The 21834-nt window shown below is 42.5% G+C and overlaps 5 protein-coding genes across 6 annotated transcripts; 3 read left to right on the forward strand and 2 right to left on the reverse strand.

Moving 5' to 3' along the window:
- The first annotated feature begins 2456 nt into the window (after nucleotides 1-2456).
- LOC103987236 (uncharacterized) lies at nucleotides 2457-5071 on the forward strand. The gene is made up of 4 exons (XM_009405479.3): nucleotides 2457-2696; nucleotides 2899-3040; nucleotides 3396-3476; nucleotides 4896-5071. Exons 1-4 carry the CDS (start codon nucleotides 2687-2689, stop codon nucleotides 4996-4998), a joined length of 336 nt encoding a protein of 111 aa, XP_009403754.2. The 5' UTR covers nucleotides 2457-2686; the 3' UTR covers nucleotides 4999-5071.
- Nucleotides 5072-5644: 573 nt separating this feature from the next.
- Nucleotides 5645-6909, reverse strand: LOC135613799 (transcription factor bHLH84-like). The gene is made up of 4 exons (XM_065110833.1): nucleotides 6296-6909; nucleotides 6143-6208; nucleotides 5999-6064; nucleotides 5645-5934 (listed from the first exon to the last, which is right to left on the reverse strand). Exons 1-4 carry the CDS (start codon nucleotides 6902-6904, stop codon nucleotides 5815-5817), a joined length of 861 nt encoding a protein of 286 aa, XP_064966905.1. The 5' UTR covers nucleotides 6905-6909; the 3' UTR covers nucleotides 5645-5814.
- Nucleotides 6910-7647: 738 nt separating this feature from the next.
- On the forward strand, nucleotides 7648-8963 carry LOC103988285 (LOB domain-containing protein 38-like). Its single transcript, XM_009406833.3, has 2 exons — nucleotides 7648-8286; nucleotides 8378-8963. The coding sequence occupies exons 1-2, from the start codon at nucleotides 8103-8105 to the stop codon at nucleotides 8749-8751; spliced, it is 558 nt and encodes a 185-aa protein (XP_009405108.2). The 5' UTR covers nucleotides 7648-8102; the 3' UTR covers nucleotides 8752-8963.
- LOC135582417 (QWRF motif-containing protein 2-like) lies at nucleotides 8954-16688 on the reverse strand. 2 transcript variants are annotated; one of them, XR_010487590.1, is made up of 8 exons: nucleotides 16485-16688; nucleotides 13432-14943; nucleotides 12061-12180; nucleotides 11595-11711; nucleotides 11413-11502; nucleotides 10870-10977; nucleotides 10642-10788; nucleotides 8954-10515 (listed from the first exon to the last, which is right to left on the reverse strand). XR_010487590.1 is itself a non-coding variant. In XM_065111969.1 (7 exons), exons 2-7 carry the CDS (start codon nucleotides 14812-14814, stop codon nucleotides 10720-10722), a joined length of 1887 nt encoding a protein of 628 aa, XP_064968041.1. In that variant the 5' UTR covers nucleotides 14815-14943; nucleotides 16485-16688; the 3' UTR covers nucleotides 8954-10719. The 2 variants fall into 2 exon arrangements, 1 of the variants encoding a protein (XP_064968041.1); XM_065111969.1 differs by having other exon boundaries at nucleotides 8954-10788.
- Nucleotides 16689-19662: 2974 nt separating this feature from the next.
- LOC135614519 (scarecrow-like protein 32) lies at nucleotides 19663-21487 on the forward strand. The gene has a single exon (XM_065111971.1). It carries the CDS (start codon nucleotides 19969-19971, stop codon nucleotides 21340-21342), a length of 1374 nt encoding a protein of 457 aa, XP_064968043.1. The 5' UTR covers nucleotides 19663-19968; the 3' UTR covers nucleotides 21343-21487.
- The last annotated feature ends 347 nt before the right edge of the window (nucleotides 21488-21834 follow it).

Consider the following 21834-nt stretch of genomic DNA (forward strand, 5'->3'; position numbering starts at 1 on the left):
TGCAGGTAGGTCAAACACATGGTAATTGGTGAAGAGATCACCCAAGTAATGGTTGGAGTTGGCATCAAAATGTTGATTGAAGTCCTAAACCAGGGTTTCAACTTGGAGTTTATCTTCCATATGATCCAGGAAGAACAGTTTGAGTTCATCATTGAGTCTATTCTCAGAACATTATCTAAAGGAGGAGTGACATCTTATCTTTCCTTACATCCAGTGATGCTACTTATACTTTGCAGACTACCCACTGCCATCACCAACTCTTTAATGCTCATAAATCTGTTCCCCTACCTATGTTTCTTGATATGGAAAATAGAGTAGCATTTCTCCTCAGAATCAATCACTAGCTATGTTCTATAATGCTTTGGATCTTAATGTTGAGAAATATAGCCAAATATATTACTTGATCCTTCTGACTCTGTCTGCATGGCCCAAAAATTCTCTCCTCCCTCATTAGTATATAATTAATCTCTTGAGGAAGAGAGCAGGAAGCCCAATCATCCTGTAAGTGTTGTAGCTCTCAGCATGTATCCCTGGTTGATATGGCATCTGATCTAGGCTTATAGGATTGTCTCCAACTTGATGGCATTAACCTAGGAAGAATAGATTAAGAATCTCAATGGAGTTTTGATTAAAATGCACACAGTCAAACTGGTAATCTGAAAATTGACAGAAAGCTACACAAGATCCAAAGCCTGACCAAGTTGCCAACCATCCATCCAAGTTTTTGTCTCATGGCCTGAGCCCTGAGGGGGTTTGCCCTGACTGCTTTGTTCTTTGTTAACTCCTGGTTGAAGCATTGTTGTCATCTGCTTCTGTTGCAAGCTGCAAGTGACCTGAGCAGAGAAGTGAAGTGGAACTGTTCATCTCTCATGTTTCTTACTCTACGAAGAAATCCCAAGAGACATACCTCATTTCGTCACTCCATTGCACCTGTAAAGCATGTGTATGCCAAGGTAGCAGCAGAGAGTTTCCATGGAGGACATTTTGGTAGGCACGCATGATGTGTTGTATAAAGAAAAATCTGAGGTACAAAAGCACAGTAAAGACAGGTTCTTCTGAAAAAGGTTCATGATGAGAACACCACAAATGTACTTGGCCTTCTCCATCTGACCTAAAATCCCAGAAAGGAGTCAAAATGGCCACCAGGGAACTTTTTAAGATAACAAAGTTGGATTTTTTTGCTTTCTAACAGTAGCATGATTCAGGAAGCGCACATTGAGCAGGACAGTCTTTCTGAGGCCAACTAATCCATTGTCATGAAGCTGTGCCAGGGCTTATCTGAAAAAGATGTTTACAGTTGTAGCCTCTCCATCTAGCAGAAGCAGAGTGCCATGACACCATCAAACCATCTGTGTATGTGTATGTGCGTTAATGATGAGGCTGGCATTAATGACCTTCAGTCATTGTCTGCTTTGGAATCAGTTCCTCCACAAGGAGAGAGAGAGAGAGAGAGAGAGAGAGAACCATTTGCACAAGCATGTGGAGGATGTCAGATCTAATGCCACTCTCCTTTTCTTCATGGTTACCAAAAGAACCTTTCACCCTCTTGAATGCTGCTAGTAAAGAAAGAACAGATGGATGATTTGAAGACCCTACCTCTTCTTCACCTTCCTGGTTCCTACTCCCATTCCACAAAGGAGGTGCAAGTGCTTACATTTCAAAGGGTGTCATGTCATGGATCCTTTCTGCTCCTTGGAAAAGAGCAAGGTGTGCATGTCTCTGTGAAACAGAAAGGTAGCACGTAGCATCGTTTCCTTTAGCTCTCAATAAAGCCATGGAAAAGAGCTGTTGCGTGCCTCTCTAAAGATTGAAATGGAGGACTACTCCATATCTTCTGGCTTTAAGAAGGCCATTGTTAGGTGGATCTATTCTACCCACACCATTGTTTGCCAGCTAAAGCTTGTTAGGGTTCCAAGAGGCCACCTATCTATATACTGAAACATTTTAGAAATGACCTTCATTTCTTGAATTAAGTAGTTCTTCAAGAATATAGAATGATCAAAAACTAAAGTTATGTTTTGTCTTTCGAACAATGAAGAGTGATTTATCCCCCAAAAAAACAAAAAAAAAGCTTTGGTTCTTCAAGAAATATCATATAATGTTCGACTAAATATGGGCCCATTTGTAGAGCCCAACTTAGTCCAATCTATTCAATTAGTCCGGGCTCATGTATGGGCTCATATTAGGCCGTGTTGGGTTCGGGCCCAAGTACAAATGTAAATTGTTATATAAGTCCTCAAAATATACGTAATTAGATATACATCCAACAAATCTGAAGCGGTTATTGTAGTGTTGGATGTAAATATGCATTTAGCTCCATGTTATCGCTTTTATTTGTTTTCGAGTCCAAATCACTGGGCGACGACTTGCGGTGGGTTGACTCGGAAAGTTGTCGCTGACTTCAATTGGACTTCTATTAGTATAATTAGGGCTTCTTTGGTTCAAGTAGTAGAATTGGAAGTCGAACGGGAGGAGGAAACAAGAGGGCTCTGCGCTCTATAGGGCTACTTCGATCCTCACATGGCTCTGCGCTTTTACGATATAGCTGACCCCTTCGTCTTTAGGTGCTTCTTGCGAATCTCGCCTCCCGGCTATCTTTGGCATTCGATTCCCGCTGTCTTGTTGGCCTTGTCCCGGCTTCTGTTCCGATTGGAAAGCTTGGTTTTGACGTTTCAGGGCTTTCGCCATGGCAAACGGTAAGCGAATCTAGCAAATTCCGTGTTAGATGCTCAGTTTTCACCTCGTTGAATGTCACTTTGTGAAAGGATCGAATTCTCTTGTGCTGGGGGCTTGTGAAAGCTGCGGTTTTTATTCGAATTGGGATGTTGATTTGCTTAAATTTGGATTAGGTTATACTCGGAACAAAGTAAGGGTTTCATAGGGATATTGATCGTGCAGGTCACCGGCGCAAGGCTGGTAGTCATCAGTTTGACAGCAGCTGTACTGGCAGCGTGAGCTCCATCTCGACGAGATATTCGGAGCTAACGCTGGATGATGACGAGACAGAATGCGTGGACTTGCAAGACTTCGATCTAGAGAAGTATATTGGATTTCTCTACGAAATGAATCCTTTTCCTCTTCTTTATGCTTCCTTTGTTTGTTCTCTTGTGACGCAAATTTAATTTCTCTGTCAATGCGCTCAAATAAATTTCTTCTATACAATACGGTTTTTCTATTCCCACTGCGTCCAAAATTTAGCGTCTAATATATATATATTCTTTTCAACGGAAGTGGCTGCAAGAATGATTGTCAAAACTAGACAAAAATCTGATGACATTTGCTACCATGTTTCTGTTTATTTGTACTAGCATTTCATTTTATGATTATAGTTGGTATTGTTGTGATTTTCAAAGTCTGAGTTCAGCTGAATTAAACTTGTTGATGTCATGATGTAGGGGATCTACGAGAGAGAAAGCTTTGTCCGGGGCCATCGATGCATTTGAAGGGCTTGATCTCCTAAAATTTGTTGAAAACAAGTGAGTTTAATTTAGCAGGATTGCTAGTATGATAGCACCAAAATATGCTTTATTTTCTGATATTTTATCGATTCTTTAGTTTACCTTAGTTGTAACATCATAGGATTTTCCAATGGTTTTGAGATTCAGCTGCCCTCTTTAAGCCCATATGCAATTGATTTGGCAAAGCAAATTCTTCAGCTATATAAACTTCTGAAACCAAGCTTATAAATGGAATTCTGGTGCTTGACATTCAAGCACTGTTTATTCTTGCATAATTATAATAAAGCTAACCTTATCTGCATGTAGTTTAGCCTGGTTATATGAAGTAATAAAAATGTTGTTATCTCCGAGTTGGCTAAGGCATGTTCATTTCTGGCTTGCTTATGGTTTGCTGCAGATCTATTATGTTATTACGGCAGTACATTAACTCAATCAAGAGAGGTTCTACAAAGGAGGATTGGTTGAGAGTCCTAATTTAATTAACTTTATTCGATTCTTACTTCTAATCTAATTAAGAAATTAGGATTTCCATTAAATGTCCACCTCTATTTTTATTTTAAGATACATTCTTGAGTCTATGAAGATTTTTTAAATTTTAAGTCCTATAAGTCAATTTTAGTTTTTCCTACTCCCGATACAGGACCAATTGGGGTGTTACAATCTCTTCCGCTTAAGGGGTTGTTGTCCTCGTCAAGGTCCAGTATAGTCCAGATCAAATCCTAGCATGGTGCAGAGGTCGACTAAATGAGATAACTAGCCTATCAATTTTGTTTGGCCAAACCACTTGTCAAAATGCTTAAGTTAAAGTTAATAGTAATACACCCATTAGACCCTTATAATTCAATCATAGTCTTTCTCACTTTCGATATAGGATTAATTGTGGTGTTACGATCTCCTCCACTTAAGAGCTTGACGTCTTTGTTAAGGCTCTGCGTAACTTAGATCAAATCATAATATGGTGCATGTGAGACATAACCCACTGATGGCTCCATGTCGTGATGAGTCATTTGACTCCATTCATGAGTAACTTTTTTCTACTCGAGCTCCCTCACCATGCTCAATGCTAAGTCTATTTTGATACCAAATGTCACGATCCGACTTGGTAGGATAATTAGCTTATCAATTTTATTTGGTCTAAATCATTGTCCAAAATACTTAAGCTAAAGTTGATAGCAATAACCCTCTCATACCCTTATAAGTTCATTTTAATCTTGCTCACTATCAATGTGGGGGACCAGCAATAAATTTATCTTATATTTATAGAAACTAAGACCACTTCATCCTTGCCATTGAATTACATGAGAAGTCATGCTTCGTTCATGCATTTCGATGTCGATCATTTGTTAATAAATTTACTAGCCATTGAATTACATGAGAAGTCATGTTTCGTTCATGCATTTCGATGCCGATCATTTGTTAATCATGTGATGTCTGCAGCAATGGAAACGAGACCACTTCATCCTTCAAGAAGAATAAAGAGCAAAGCACTTTGAAGAATTCTTCTCCCTCTGGCCTCCCATCTTTATTTTGGTCATTATGATCTTGTAAAAGTTGACATGTAAATGACATTCTTGTGGATGGAAATCTGATAACTAATTTTTCTTGTGTCTTCATCCCTCTCAATGATTGATGGTAGATCCACTAATCTTGGTGAAACACTTGATGTGAAGCTCAGTTGACTTTTTTCTTTTTAACAGCAGAAAGTGTATTAGAGCAAGTCAAATAATGACAATTAATATCCTGATTTAGTCTCTAAGAGATTATTTGAATGAGCTTATGACAATTAAGATGGATCTACTATCATAAAATAGTTTGAGCGAGATTATAATATCCCAACTTAGTCTACCTAATTACTTTTAACGAGATTATAATATCTTGATTTAGTTCCTTTGCCATTGGGCATAGTTGACCATAACAAAATTAGAGGATCTCCATCTCTGTAAGATGAAGCTGCCTGCTGCAACAACAGTCCTACTCCCACACCACAAACTCATCTCCATTGGGATGAAATCTTATTGCTTTTTTTGTAGTGTTGGACTATGTGGAATGTTCAAATCAAACGAGACCAAAAGATGATACAATCCTATTGTGATTTTGTAATTGTCCTCCTTGTTTTGTTCATTTGTGTATTGCTTCTCACATAGTACAATTCTGAAGCTGCTGGCTTTAATGAGATTATTTCCTGCTGAGATTTATTAGTGCAGTCCATCAGCACTGTTTTTTGCTCATCACTGGAATGAGATTTGTCATTCGAACCATTAATCCTTCTCTCGAGACATTGCCATTGCAATGTAGAACTGAGCCAAAGAAAGAAAAGATCAAACAATTGTGACAAGAAGGAAGAGTAGGAACACCATCATATCCCAGAGTCATTCTCCTCTGCTGAGACGATGGAGGGATCTTTTAGGTCGAACCCGAGACTCACGCCATTGTAAGCAATGGGAGCATACATCCACATCTCATCAGAGCTCAAAAGCTGCACGAATCAATGTTTCAGATCTCATGAAACAGCCAAAGAAGAGTAGAAGATCAGTGCTGACCTTGATTTGGAGCTGCAAGAACTTCACATATTGAACTGCCTCTTCAAGCATTGTGCTGATGTCTACCTGTGGGAGTAACGAGATTCTAGTCAGCTGCATTAAACTGATTGAAACGAAGCCAAAAAAGGATTAGTTTCTTCTTACCTTTGTTCCATTTGGCACCAGGTTTTGCAGAATTCTCAGCCTCTCATTGATCCTTTCTCTCCTCTTCTGTGAAACATATTGATCGGCCTTAAGTGAAGGGAAAAAAAGGAACATTAATTTAGTCTTTACATTAAATGCGAGTCAGATGTTTACCTTTGCATAGAGGCTCTGAGGATTTGGATTCAGAGCTGCAGATCCTTTGGAGCTTGAGCTCATGGAGACTGCTCCCTTCATTTCCCGGGAACCATTCGAGTCATCCTCGGAGCCGTAGCAATAGGAGCTCCGAGGATTAATGTCAGCACTGCTGTCTTCCTCATCGGCAGTGGCGGCACTATTCTGTGCCTTCTTCCACTTCTTTCGAGAAACTTCTATTTGGATATCACCACCACGCAACCTTCTCTTGGTGCCTTGTGAGGCATCAGCAGGAGGAGGAGGAGGAAGAGGTTTCACGACAGCATCGACGAGTTCATCTCTGCTGGTTTCCTCGTTCACGGAGATCGGTCGATCGTGTTGATCATAAGCACCAAGAGGAAACCATGGGGCGGCGTTTCCCTCTCCCCCGACGCTAGAATTCATCGGTGTCGAGGTAACAGCCATGTCGGGGTTGCTCGAGTAGCAGCCATCGTAATCGGAGTCAGACCAAAACATGTGCTGAGAACCGAAGAGTTGCGCCATGGCTTCCTCGGTCTCCTCGACGGAGAATGATGGATCGAAGGAGCTCCAGTTCAGCTCCGAAGCCATTCCTTCGGCCTCCATCGCCATGAACATATCCGGAGGAGACGAGGAGTGCTGGAACAGCTTGCTGACACATTAGCAAGGTTCCATGGTATATATAATTCAAGGCATTTAACAGTCTCGAGAGCTCGGGGATCGGGCGATACAGCTAAGGTAGATGCAATGATGCAATAGAAAACAGGAGAGGTGATTTAAGATGAGAATGATTGATCGAAGGGTCATCAGCTGATGCTTAGTTTAGATGAGGTTTAACGAAAGTCATTAAGAAGTCCATCATCTGGAAATGGAGGGGACGTGTGGGAAGTATTGTAGACCAGAGGATGAGATGAAGAGAATAAAAAGAAAGAGGAGAGGAAGATACGGATAGAGGTCGGCATGTCGTGGAGAGGGACACCCGACATTCCCAAGAACACCACACACCGAGGCTGTGGGGGAGAGACAAAGCATCAAAGATTCCGATCCTTGTCCTGCAGAGAGGCTGCACGCCATGAAAGCCTTCTTCCATCGTTCAGTGAATCAGGCATTGCAGCAGTAATTAACATGTGGATCCACAGAGTAAAGAAAGGAGAAGAAGAAGACAAATTAATTTCTACGTTGTTATAGAGAGAGAGAGAGAGAGAGATGGGTGGGGTAGGAGGAGGAAGAAGAAGAAATAAAAGAACGAGTCATCATGGGCTCTGGAGGTCACGAAGATAGCTGTGTCCGGGATCTCAGTGCCTGGTTTGATTTCTTACTCCTATAAATCCTTATGTTCGTGCACTCCTTCAATCTCGAATGTGCATAGTGATCTCATCGCAAGTTCATAATCCAAGTAAATGAATTCAATGATTACAAAGATTATTTCTTTGAGAGGAGCTAAACTTGCATGAAAGCAATAAACTGCACATTATTTTCATTAGTCTGATGAAGCTGGAAGGATACTAACATAGACTTTTAGCAACAAAATTCCCGATTCAAGAGAATAAAGTAACACAGAGGATCAAAAATGAGGTGCACGGTTGACCGTGTCATCATCAACTTTGCGGAAGTCAACTCTGAGGCTTCTTTCACAGGTGAATGTTCTTTGTTCCCTGTGGCGATCAACTTTCATGGGAAATCGCTGTCCCTTCCAAAGGAGCCATGCAATGATACCGACAGAGGAAAGCAGAGCATGTCAGCCTTAGATACAAATGGCCGGCCGTATTCTCCCTCACGGAGTTGAGCGACGGGTAGGGAGGAGGAGGAGATGAGCTGCAACGGGTGCAGGGTGCTGCGCAAGGGGTGCAGCCGCGCTTGCGTGCTGCGGCCGTGCCTCCGATGGATCGACACGGCGGAGGAGCAGGGCCACGCCACCGCCTTCGTCGCCAGGTTCTTCGGCCGCGCCGCCTTCATGTCCCTCCTCTCCGCTGTCCCCGACTCCCAACGCCCCGGTTCGTACGTCCTCTGCTCCCGCACCCTCTCCTCCTTCCTCCTCCCCCACCTCTTCTTGGCTCAAAACCCCTTCCGGTTGATCGGTCGCAGCCCTGTTCCAGTCGCTGCTCTTCGAGGCGTGTGGCCGGACCATCAACCCCGTGGGTGGCGCCGTCGGGCTGCTCTGTACCGGCAACTGGCATCTCTGCCAGGCCGCCGTCAACGCCGTCCTCAACGGCGACGCCCTCGCCCCCCTTCCCAGCCATCCCACCACCGGCAGCTTCCCGCCGACCCCAGTGTCCGACGCCAAGCGGCGCAGCGCGGCGTCCCCGTCTTCCTCCTCCGCTTTCTTCCCCCGAGACATGGACCTGTGGTTGTTTCCGAGGCCGGCCGCTGGCGCCAGCGAAGAGACGCCATATATGAACTCGGAGGGGTCGGTGGCGACGGCCAGCGGCGCACCGACGCTGCTCAACCTCTTCGGTTGAGTGGAAGGACTTCCGCTTCACGAGTGCGCTCGCACGCGCGCACGCCCGCCATACATATATATATATATATATATATATATTCTGTTGTACAATGGATGGACTCGATCCCTCCGTATGGGGAGGGAGGTGGGAGCACCAGCGGTGACCGCATCTCGTACAGTGTAATCCACTTTCGTCTAATAAAGTAAGTAAATAAATATATTGTGGCATTCTTTTGGCGGCTACCAAATTAATGATAATAAAAAAAGGTCGTTTTAGTTACCACTTCAAATAAAACTAAGAAAACAATAGAAAGATTTCAGTCCAAAACCTATAAATCTATCAGTCTATGAAATGCATACCAAACCTAATAATTACACTTTTATTAGCTATTTTTCTTTGGTCTTCAAAAATATCAATAATTCATTCCAGTCTTTTTCAGAACAACACAAATACAACCATTAAACATTCACATTAAAAAATATCAGTTGAATGTTCTATGAAGATGTTGGACTAACAAGTTGATTACCTGTTCAGAGACCTCAAATTGTAATGCAAATCCGAAATCATATCACAGTTACAAGATCTGTACCTGAAAGCATACATGATTTTGACTGCACCACTGATGACTATGGTTTATCCTGTTGAATATACCTTGTTGTTAATGACCAGACACATTTTATGACATTATGTATGCTATTGCACTCACTACCAGCATTAGAAAGTCATGCATGCCACATCATTAATTAAGAGAGACACAATATAACATGTCATGAAGAATTGCTCAGATTTGGTCGCATGTGATTTCTGCAACAAAGTAAAAGTTCTATGGACAACAATAACAAGAGAGATGGTCTTAGATATCTGCTGATGCAATGTACCCACAGCTGCTTATTGTAACTCAATCATAACACTTGAAATCTTGGTACATTTTGCCACCAAAGAAGCATCAGGTAGTAGGTAACATAAAGATCAGATTGTTTAAAGACTAACAACTATTTCATCATCTATGATGATGCACAAAATATTCCTGCACTGTTAGTTGATTATACAAAAAAAGAACACATAGGCAACTGAATTAGTATTTGCAAGAACCCTCCCAAAGTATTCTAACATGTCAACAGAAAAAAGGAGAAATGGAACAACTGAATCACAATCCGTCCAAGAATCTCAGTCTTGGGAAAGCAGCAAGATGTTGAAAGTGCATAGATTCCTAAAGATAGGCCTGGTAGAGACATATGGCCTCAAAAGAATTCCATGTTACATTCAACATCAGAACAAATATCAGGACATACAAGCTGTACCTGTTAACCTCGGTGGTGGCCAGATCGTGATCGTGAAGTAGTAATGTCGTTCGCCAACTTCATCCTCGAGAGAACATATATATGACATTTGTTGCCAATGATTGTACATAAATAAGAAATAAACTGAAGAAAAAGCAAAGGAAATTTTGCTTTGATGAAATATGAGAACAAATTAGCCAAGGTCATTGCATCAAGAAATATTCTTGACTACAGAGGGCCTAGAATTCCAGCATCATTTTGCTTAAGCTGAAAACAGTTTTCATAGGTAAACTTCTAATACCAAAAAATTATTGCTCCTTTTCACAGTTAGTAAACAGCTCTGACAGGTAAACATCCTTCTAATGTCTTAAATGAAGAAACAAGTGATTCTTTTACTTTGTGAAAAGAAAAAGAAAAAAGAAGGCGCCAAAACACATATATACATAAGCTTCACTTTGATTAGCATATGAAGACATAATCTGTATACACAGCAAGGTAATTCCTGCAAGGAAAAATAGCAACACTGTGGTGATATGCATACAAAAGACTACATGAATCAACTGCCCTAGAAAGATGAATGCCTGCATTTGCTTTGCACCCAACAAAACCCAAATGTCATTATTGTTACCTTCGCATAATCTCCAGTTAGAAACTGAGGAGGTTACTTTGATGTTAGTGATCAAAGAAGATTGTAAGAAAATCTGCTCTACAGTTGCATTTGGCTGACTTTTCGTTTTACTTGTATTGTATGACTTTGTAGGCTACATTGTTTGACCTGTCATGAACTTTTGTGTCAACAAACAATTCAAGAAACTGGAAACGAGAAAAAAATAAAAAGGTCCATCACAACACTTACATGCATAGCTGCGACTGTGGACAAGAGGTCTCTGGATTGATCAAGTAATAGGCATTCTTCAGCAGCCACTTTAGCAATTTCAGATATCATGGAACTCATTTCTTGTACCTGTAAATGATGATGGGTTTAGAGCTTGAATAAGAATATAGAGAACAAATTCTTAAACAAATCAAGCTTTCATGATAGAATTGTTAAAATGAGAAATGTGAAGAGAACTGATTTTTAATTGTCATTCTTTATATGTCAACTCATGCAAACAGATATTTGCTAATCAAGAAGGGATCTTCTAAGCAAATACAGTTCCTTTTGTGTGTTAATTACTAATGCAATAAAAATTATGTTCTATCCTATACTATTCAAGAATGCTGCTACTTGCAAGAAGGTAGATGATGAAACAGACTGATAAAGTGAGTTATATGTCACTAAGAGAGATTTTAAAACAAGTATAAGCACATCATAGAATATCAAAATCAACTAAGCTAAATTGAGAAACAAAACAACAGAAGAGAGAGGTTGAATATGGGAAGTCATTAAGGATGTCACCTTCGACAACTGAGAGCATACTGAGGATCCCATTGTTTGCATCACTTCCACAGCCGAACCAACAGCATGTTTCACTTTCTGGATGTCTGCCTACTTATATAAAACACAGCTATGTGATTCCAAAAGCACTTGTATAGAGATCATTAGTCATAAGGTAATACTGCAAATCTTGAAGCACGAACCTTGGCTCCACCAACAACAGGAAGACGGAGTGTTGTAGCCTTTAGTGCTTCAATAGCTCCAGATAATGCATTTGAATGGTCCCTATCCATGAGAGACCATTCTTCCAGATAGGTCATCTGCATTAATCAAGTTTTACATTGTTCAACATCATACATCTCATAAGTTGTCCAACTATGTCAGTAAAAGAATTCATTCTCTTAAAAAGAACTTCTAAAAATTTATCAATTATAAACAAATGCAGAATACAAAATGACATTTTCAATATTTTATGTTCACGTCTTGCAGTGTCCCTTTATTTCTCAGCATTTCAGTATATTCGAGAACAAATAATATATAACCTTACGGTTCCAGTCCTTGATATTTAACGGTGACATGAAAAATAATTCTGATCCAAATCAATCCAATTGATTAAATAACTAAACGAAATTTGATTGAGAACAGAAGAAATGATGAGAGACGACTTACTTGCCCCTCAAGAACAGAATTTAGCTTTAAATTTTGTGTCAGAAGTTGTAGCTTGATCCTCTTAAAAGCAACAGAATCACGCAATTTTGAGGTAGTAACCCATGCATCATACATAGTTTTCTGATACAGATTAAAAGAAAACCATTAGCAAAAGTACCTGAGGCTTGACCATTATAAATGAGATCAAAACAGTGAGCAGGAAGAGAAGAGAGACAAATAAGAATAAGGATGGCTAGTTTCTTGCTCTACATGAAGAAGAGATTCTATCTACACATCTACTCTCATTTAATTTTGGCTTCTTACTAAATTCAATTTAGTTGAAAAACACATTTGAGCATGCCAAAATCATCACTTGATTTTGTGAAGTCTTTGCAACACTATTGCTATTCACAAATGATATTATTCAAAATAATAATATTATTTCGAAAGGAACACTGTTTTAGGGGATTTCTTGACTAGAGACTCTTACTGCATCAATGAATACCAACCACATCATCCAAACAATATTTCTCACATTATAGCTGATTACAGACAACTCTAGCACATGGAATTAAGTAGCTAGTTCAGAATCCTATCTGATTAATGAGGTGAATCAAATTAATTGTACAGGGAGGTCCAGGTGATATCAGTGCAGCTGGCATCTTTCTTTTAGTACAGACCTAAATCTATAGGGCACTGAAAGGAAAAAAATAGAATACATGAGTTCTCTATTTTGAGCCTTCATATATGCATATGGCTTAAAATTAAAGAGTCAGCTGGGAAGGACAAAAGAGCTCATTATGGAAACTACACCAAGTTCATTCTACTGGCCTTTAAAACTATATCTAGTACTTAAATCCATAAAAAACAACATCATCCTATCAAGATCTTTCCACACTACCGTGAAGGATCTAAATTTAAAAAGGAATGCAATATCTGGATAGAATAGTTAAAGCAAGATGTGCATTTAGAATATGAATGGTGCTAAAATTCAAGAACATTTAACTTGTACAAGTTCCAGAGTTCTCTCGAGCAGTTATTCTTCAATTATAAATTAGTACAAGTATCAAAAAGTGCTTGTAATTATATATCAATCAGCCTAAAACATCTTGCAAGGTGACAGCTGTGTGAACAAAACGGAACTTTGGTGACATAATTTAAGATCTAGAGAAACAAGTTAGATTGAACTGAGGAAAATAATATACCAAAATGATTGGCGAAGCTTGTGTTTAAATTTTAGCTGTTACTTGATGGAGATAACAACTTACTGGATATATCAACCGTAAGCTAAATTATCCAATCAGAAAATACAAATTGGAAATCCAATACAAGCTACTACAAGATTGTGCAAAAAAAAGCAAACTTGGAAGCATTTTATGAAATCAACATTACCTCTGCAGTCACCTTCTGCAACAGGAATGCTGCAGTGGCCCTCGCATTAGCAAATCGCCATTGCAAGTGTCGATTATCAAATAGCCTCAACATGTGTGCCTCTTCAATCCTGTTCTCTCCTTTCTTTGCTCTCCTCACTTCAGCAGCAAAGCTTAGGATTGAAGGTGCATTAGCTGGCTGACTGATTGGAGAGACAGTCACAGTTGTGCCAATCCTTGCCCTCAAAGGACTAGTCATTCCCCTTGATGGGGAAGTCATGAGCTTACCAGGAGAAGAAGGTCTCATGGGTCCATGGAGTGGCGAAGAAATCGACCTTGGAGACGACGATAACGACCTTTCCACTGACAATTTCTTCACCGAACCAAGCTTCGGATGGACCATGTGCCTCGTACCTGAAGACTGCAGCGAGCCCGAATCCGGCGGCTGGTGAAGGCGGCTATTTGTCTCCTGCCAAAACCTCGCAGGCACACTGATTCCCTGAGGAGTGACCTTCGCCCTTGGTGGCATGCCGAGCTCCGGCGTCCCCGAATTGCCCCCTGATGACACGCTATCAGTGTCAGAGGAAGCAGAGAGATCGCCCCCATCGTATGAAGCCTTCCCCGGGGCATCATTGAACACCATCGACTGCTGCAGCAACCGGACGGTGAGCAAGATTGGGTCTTTGTGCTCCAACGAGCAATCCAAGCTCCTCGTCAACGGATTTGGCGCTCGAGTACTTGCGGCAGGCCACAGGCGGTGGTTGTCCAAGGGCACAGTGTTCTCCGAGTGATCTCCTGTCCTCGCTGGTGTTGCGGAAACGCCACTGGCACGTCGGCGTTCCGGGCTGGGCCTGCGTGCTGGACTAGGGGAGGCGGTCTTGGCGCGGCTGGTCTGGTAGAAGAAGGATTCCCCCTGGAATGAGACCGAAAGGCTTCGGGTGGTCGTGCTTAGGGCTCGAGCGGCAGAGGAGGGTTCAACCGGAGCGGGCCGGGGATCACGTCGCGGCGTCAAAGGCCGTGCGCGATCGACGGAATGAGATCGCCTCTGGGCGACGGACTGGGGCAAGGCCGGCGGCGTCGAGGGCCGCGGCCGCACGGGAGGGGAAGGGAGGCGCCGCGAACTCGAGGAAGAGCTGGAAGAAGAGAAGGTAGTGGGCGTGGAGTACGAAGTGGCCGTGGACGAAGAGGGAGAGGGAGAGGGAGAGGAGGCGTTCGAGGGGTGGTAGCGCGATGAGATCTCCTTGGAGGGAGGCCGCCTGGGGGCGGCATTGTACTTCTCGGAGCGGACCAGCGGCAGGCGGTGGGGGTTCTCGGCATCGTTGCGGTACTGAGGAGGAGGGTTCTTGGGGCTTGGAGGGCGGTTCCGGGCGGCGGCGGCGGTGTTGGCCGGGGTGGTGGCCACCATGGATCTCGTCGGCGCCGTCTCGATCTCGGGCCTCGTGTCTTCCCTCCCTCCAATTCCGCCAGAACACTTGGGGGGTTTACATTACCTGGCGGAGCACCGGACTCGTGCTCCTCCAATTCTTACTCTCCCCTAACAGAAGAGAAGAGAGGAGTGAGGTAAAGCAAAAGAGTGAATAGTTTGCATCACTCACACACAACTGAGAGACATGAGAAGAAGTTTCTTAGATTTGTTTTTGTTTCCTCTTCCAATTTCTTTCTTCCACTCCCTCACTACATCACTCTTATTGTTTTTTGTGTTGATTTCTTGGCTCTGTTGTTTTTGTTTCTTCTATTATTATTAGTATTTTTTCTTGCACTGCCTCTCTACATCACTCTTGTTGTTTTCTCTTGATTTCTTGGGTTCTGTTGCTGTTGTATTGTTGTTGATGGCTGTAGTCAGTGTAGTGTTGCTGCCAAGTAATGCAAGGCTTTGCTGTTTTGCTAAGATTGGAGTCTTTCAGTGTCAGATTGATGCATGTGTGTGTGTGTGTGTGTATAGAGAGAGAGAGAGAGAGAGAGGAATTTTTATTTGCTAGAGAGTCAAAATCATCATGTGCTTGGAGACTGCATCTGCAAGCTAAACAATTTGTGATGGGAAAGAGGTCAGGAGAGAGCCCCATTAAATGTTTGTAGTTAGTAATTCCCTTTGACTTGTTTCATACTTGTGTTGGAAGAACAAAGAGGGCACCTCATTTTAATAGTTTATTTTATGGGTACATTTGGACTCACTGAACCAAAAGATTTGATGCAATGAATCAGTATCTTCCACAGCTAAGAACATTTGGTGATGCATAAAGGAAATGAACTGAGAACACATCTACATATCTTCCAACAAAGGAATATGATTTATGAGAAGGTTTCAGTTGATGAGTCTAACTGGTGGCAACCCCATGGAACTCTGATTGCAGTGCATTTGGGTCAAACTATGTGCAGTGGTATTAGGTTATAGATGTTTGACTTAGAAAAGAAGCAACCAAATCCTGTTGACATTCTGCAAATGTAGGTGTCAATACTGTGCCATGATTGGAAAAAAAACTCATGGAAAGTCAAATCAGAAACCTAACTTTCTTTTATAGCAGAAGATGAAGGTTAAAAGATCACATCAAGATGTGCCAAAACAAGCTTGAAAGACATCAAATTCTGATGGCCTGCAAGCCATGATTGTTCTCACTTTGATAAGGGAAGTCCCCTCTTCTTTCTCACATAACTAATGAGTAATGATGATATTAATTGAAGTTTCTAAGGTTCAAAGTAACAAGCATTAATCAAAAAGATATTTTCATACAGATTTTGAGTTTCTAGAAATTATACATGTAAAACTTATATCTAGAAGAATAAATGCAAAAACCACTAATTCAAAGGGATAAACATCTGCAAGTTTTCCTGCACTTGAATTATATTACTGAACATTTTGCAGAGTAAACTCTGATACTTGAGAGCTGTTGTGACAGCTTCACTAATATTGGAGAATTTAGCTTTTTCCTCATGTTTTATGTCATTAATCAAGTTGCATTTAAGAGACAAGATCAAGAATTACATAAATTCATGAAGAACAAGGAACCCATTGTGACAAATCTAAGAAGAAGAATGAATTCAGAACCAAGATATAAGGCCACAGGTGCAGTTGCTTACCTTGATGAAGAGCATGCAAGCCGAGAAAGCCACTTCAAACCATGCATACATCACAGCTATGGCCTTAGAGATGCTAAGCCCTCAAACAGTGTGGCTGGAGAAATAAAACCTGTACCACCACCAACTAGCTTTCTAGCCCAAAGTCATTGTAATTTGCAGCTTAAGCTTTCTGAGTTGGTGTCAAGCATCTTTCTCCTTCCTCCCCTCTCCTCTTTTGCTTTCAGTGAGGTTTTGTTCACAGCACTACTGTATGCTGCATTCCGAGTCCCACCACCTGTCTTTTTACAGTTGGTCACAGTTCATCAAACAGTGTCACCAAGCCCACCAAGTGGAGCTTTTGTACTTTGTATGGCAGCTCCAGTTGGCTGAAGCCATGATGACATGCAGTGTGCTGACCCTATTTTACTGAGGTCCTATCTTTTTCAAGAAATATAGAGATTTAGATTCTTATTTCTTTATACGAGCTTTTATTGTCATGATCCCAGTTCTCCCAGTTTCTGAGTATTTGCATTGCTGGATCATGTGAGTGCTCCCTGTCAAACACCAGACTCATCTAGTCCCCTGCATTTCCATTGCACTACTCTGTGGCTGTTTCTTCATTTTTACTCCAGACAATGAAGACTACTACAAGAAGTAGTCAAACTGTCTTTTGCCAATAGATTTACCTGTAAATATGTTTCTGTAACTTACACTCAAGAACCATGTACAAAAAATCTACAGGAAAAAAGAAGAAAATTCCATTGCTTCTTATACCTGACATATTGCAACAAAATCTACTTATCAGATATGTAGGTGACAGATAACTCTCACAGATATATGTATCTCTCCATTAAATTATTAAGAACAGTTGCTTTTCAAAAGTTTATGAAGTGAGAGGGCTAGAAAAGCAACATCTTTGATCAAACATAATCATGTTTCAGTTCTTGAGCAATGCATGTTCTTCTTCTTTCTTCTCAGAAAGAAGAAGAAGAAGAAGAAGCAGCAGGTTTCTAGATGTGAAGGCTCACCACCCATCATGTCAAAGGCCATTGATGATCTTTTTGGGACAGATAGCATCCTTCTCGCAAAGTATCTTTATGGGCACTTAACTACTTAAGGAATCACAAGAACGAACAGTGAAGGATGCTCTTCCATTGGCATGAAATGGAGTAGGCTAAAAGATTTCCTACTAGTAAGCTGTCTCTATTGGTTGGAAGTTATGGATTCCAATGATGATTTGTTACAATATCCTAATCAGTGATAATTTCTCCTTAACTGAAAATAATCCTATGGCCATGCCAGATTGTTCTATTCAGATTAAGAAATTCCAAGTGGAATTTTAGTCTATTTTCTCAATCATTCCATCAAATTCTTTGATACAGGCAGAGGTTTTTGGATGGCCCAATGGAGAGTAGTACAAGCTCAGCTGGGCTGACTAATCCAACACTTGCAGATGACCATTTGAAGCTTCAATCCTCAAACTTGTTAACATCTGGAAGAAGATTTGCCAGATATCCACCAACTGTTCCTGGTAATGACAATCGATACATGGAGTGAAGCTGTTCCCCATCAGAAAACTTGAGCCTCTGATATCTTTACTGCTTCAGTGCCATCAGTTCCCTCTCCAAGTTCAATCTTCTTTCTTACAGGACTCAAACTACCGGATGAATCCTCTTCTGTCTCCTACCACTGAGCATTAGCCAATGTTCCCACAACTCCCAAGAAAAACCAAGATGAAACCGATCAGATACATTGACAACTATTCACATTGGTTTTCCATGTCACAAGGGTGATAAAAGATTCATGCGTTTTGTTTTCTCCTGTTGAATCCCTCACTGTTGTTCCGCTCCTTCTCACATGCATGAACTGTTCTTCTGCAATGATTGGGCAGCCATTCTAGAGTAACATGCATAACTCGAGTAGCATCTTTCAGAGTAGGACCTGCCCTTTTTGCACAGCTCGACATCCCAGAAGACTGTCTTCATCTCTTTGGCCTCCTCATGTCATGGGCATGTTTGCACTCACATCAGTGTACCCCAAGCTTGTGTGCTGCCAAACCAATCTCGTCTGCAAGCACCCCACGGAGAGCTAACAATGACACCTTGAGTACATGTTCGCATTCCTTACTTTCATGTCTGAACCCTTGGCTTATCTGATGTCCTCTTGGAAGTCAACAAAGCGTGCAGGAAAGCAAGAGAATTCTCCCTCGATTTAAGACTAATCCACGCATGCAGTACTGTCATAAGGGGATTTATTATCAAACCTCTCACGTTTAACCTACATTGTTCTCCTGCTCTGTTTTCGTTGTCTGTGCCATGGATATCCGGCAGATCTTTCCAAGCAACATAGAGATATAAATAATGAAGTGGTCAGCTTTCCATGCAAGATCAGATCTAATAGAGAAATCTCTCTATTTTGGCCCATTCCATGGCACCAAATGAAACAAGATAATAAGTTGCAGAAGAAATGGATCAGTTCTGCCACTAGGAATCAAAACAACACATGGTAGATCGTAAAATCTCTATGTACTTTTCATATTCATCAGAATAAACATGATCATAAATGACAGCCAAAACCAAAGCCTTCAAATGGTCAGATAATGCGGAGAAAAAGAATGATGGATCATGGATGACAACAGGACAAGAACAGCATTTATATAAGACAAGTATGGTGGACTCCATGGACCACCATGAAAGAGTACACCAAGAACTGGAGTGTCCTCTGCTGCTGCAACAGAAAGATCAAATTTATCACCTCATGTGTGGAGGTATATGGTCTCTTTCTACCGGTGAGCACTTTTGAATCTTGGCATGAATGATGTGGGCAAAATGATGTGGTTGATGAGCACATCTAAGTTTGTGCACATCAGGGAGGGTATCAAGGAGATGCATTTGGACAAACACAAAGGAGTGGAATCGAGTCATTCTTTTATTTGGAGAGGCGGATAAAGTGGCGGACAAACTTGGCAAGATTCATGGATCCTACAAAGAGTTCTTGTCGACGCCAACAAGGAGAGATTGGTTCCTAAGCTCACCCTACTTGCACCATCTCTCATCAACATAACATAGCACAGAATACTCTCTCTCTCTCTCTCTCTCTCTCTCTCTCTCGTCACCCGGACAAGAGGACAAATTACATAAAAACATGTACAGCCAATCCATAGCCGGCCTTTTCACATGCCACCAAAGCCGCCTTATATGAGCTCACCGTCTCTAACCTTCATCTCTTTCAGGCGCTGCACTCGAGCATGAAAAAGAGTCAGCTTGCAGGTTTCTGACTCTTTCTTCTCTCTCTTCGCCTACTGTTTCGTGTTTCTGGGTCGGTCATTCCTTGGAATCTTCAGATCTAGTTGCTACCTTCTTGCCATGAGATCCCAAAGTACACAACCTTCTGTATATTCCTTGTGCAAGCACCAAATTCAACTCCTCTGCTGCGCCTTCTGCACTCTCTGCTTCTTCGTTCTCATGCTTACCCTCTCTAGATCTTTGTCTCTGTCTCTTGACATATGACGCAATTCACTAGAAGTGCACCGGCGCCTCCTCCTCTGCACCCCAATGGGGTAGGCCTGTGCTTGGGCATGGACGCATCGAAGCCCTCCTTGTCCCGTTCCCGGCCGTGGCCCGGCCTCCTTGTCTCCTCCTCCAAGTCCCTCGGCAGCTTGAACTCCGTGAACTGCATGGAGCAGCTGCTAGTCAACTGCGCCAACGCCGTCGAAAGCAACGACGCCACCCTTGCCCAGCAGATCCTGTGGGTTCTCAACAACATCGCACCCCCCGACGGCGACTCCAACCAGCGTCTGACGTCCGCCTTCCTCCGGGCCCTCATCGCCCGGGCCTCCAAGACCGGCTCCTGCAAGATGCTCACGGCTGTCGCAGCCCGTGCTGACGCCGATCTCGCCCTCCACGTCCACCGTTTCTCTGCCATCGACCTCGCGAGCTTTATCGATCTCACTCCCTGGCACCGCTTCGGCTACACCGCGGCGAACGCTGCCATCGCGGAGGCTGTCGAGGGGGTACCTGCGATCCACATCGTTGATCTCACCACCACGCACTGCATGCAGATGCCAACCCTGATCGACCTGCTGGCCAATCGTCCCGAAGGTCCGCCGCTCATAAGGCTCACCGTGCCGAGCCTGACGACAACTGCGCCACCACCGCCGATGCTGGACATGTCGTACGACGAACTTGGATCGCGGCTGGTCAATTTCGCGCGTTCCAGGAACGTAGCTATGGAGTTCAGGGTGATCCCTTCCGATCCCAGCGATGCGTTTGATTCGTTGATCGAGCAGTTGAGAGTCGAACGATTAGTCTCCGAAGACGAGGCCGTGATAGTGAACTGCCAGATGCTGCTGCATTACATTCCGGAGGAGACGGTCGGAGCAATCGCCACCACCATGAGCGTCAACTCACCAACACTATCCCTCCGGAAGATGTTCCTCGAGGCTCTACGGGGTCTCGAGCCTACACTAGTGACGGTGGTGGACGAGGACGCCGACTTCACAGAGAGTGACCTGGTAGGAAGACTGCGGTCGGCGTTCAATTATCTATGGATACCATACGACACGGTGGACACGTTCCTCCCCAGGGGGAGCGAGCAGCGGCGGTGGTACGAGGCCGGGGTGCGCTGGAAGATCGGTAACGTGATCGCGCAGGAGGGGCTGCAGAGAGTGGAACGGGTGGAGCCGAAGGGGAGGTGGGCGCAAAGGATGAGGGCGGCGGGGTTCCGGTCGGCGGGGTTCACGGAGGAGGTGGCCGTGGAGGTAAAGAGCATGCTCGACGAGCACGCAGCCGGCTGGGGGTTGAAGAAGGAGGAGGAGGAGTTGGTGCTCACTTGGAAGGGGCACGATGTGGTGTTTGCCGCAGCTTGGGTGCCCTGCTGAGAGAACTTGCATGAGAAGAAAGCATCTGTGAGTGCTGATTTAATATTGCTTAGATTAGCATTTGTTCCCAATAACCAGTGATTAATTTGCCAAGATTAGTATCAGTTCTGAGTCTCTCTTTTGGCTCCCCCTCTCCTCTCTCACAATTGAATTATTTATATTTAAGAAATATGATATCTAAGGCTGATTTAATCAATAAAAAAATTAATTTCAAGATTGAAATAATAGACTTTATTATTATTATTATTATTATTATTATTATTATTATTATCTCGCTATGTTCTTCTATATCACACTTTTAACAAATGAGGACACTCATAGTGTCGCATCCCTCACACCGTTAACATAAAGTTATGTTCTTCTACTAAGAAATCATCTAATTATCATATTATCCGCAAAGGAAATATAATATCTATACATTTTCAACAAATGAAGACACTCGAGTAGTGTAATATCTCTTATTAATATGAAAACATGTTTCTGACAATATTT

This window comes from Musa acuminata, chromosome BXJ2-6, assembly GCF_036884655.1.
Source record: "Musa acuminata AAA Group cultivar baxijiao chromosome BXJ2-6, Cavendish_Baxijiao_AAA, whole genome shotgun sequence".
Lineage (NCBI taxonomy): Eukaryota > Viridiplantae > Streptophyta > Magnoliopsida > Zingiberales > Musaceae > Musa > Musa acuminata.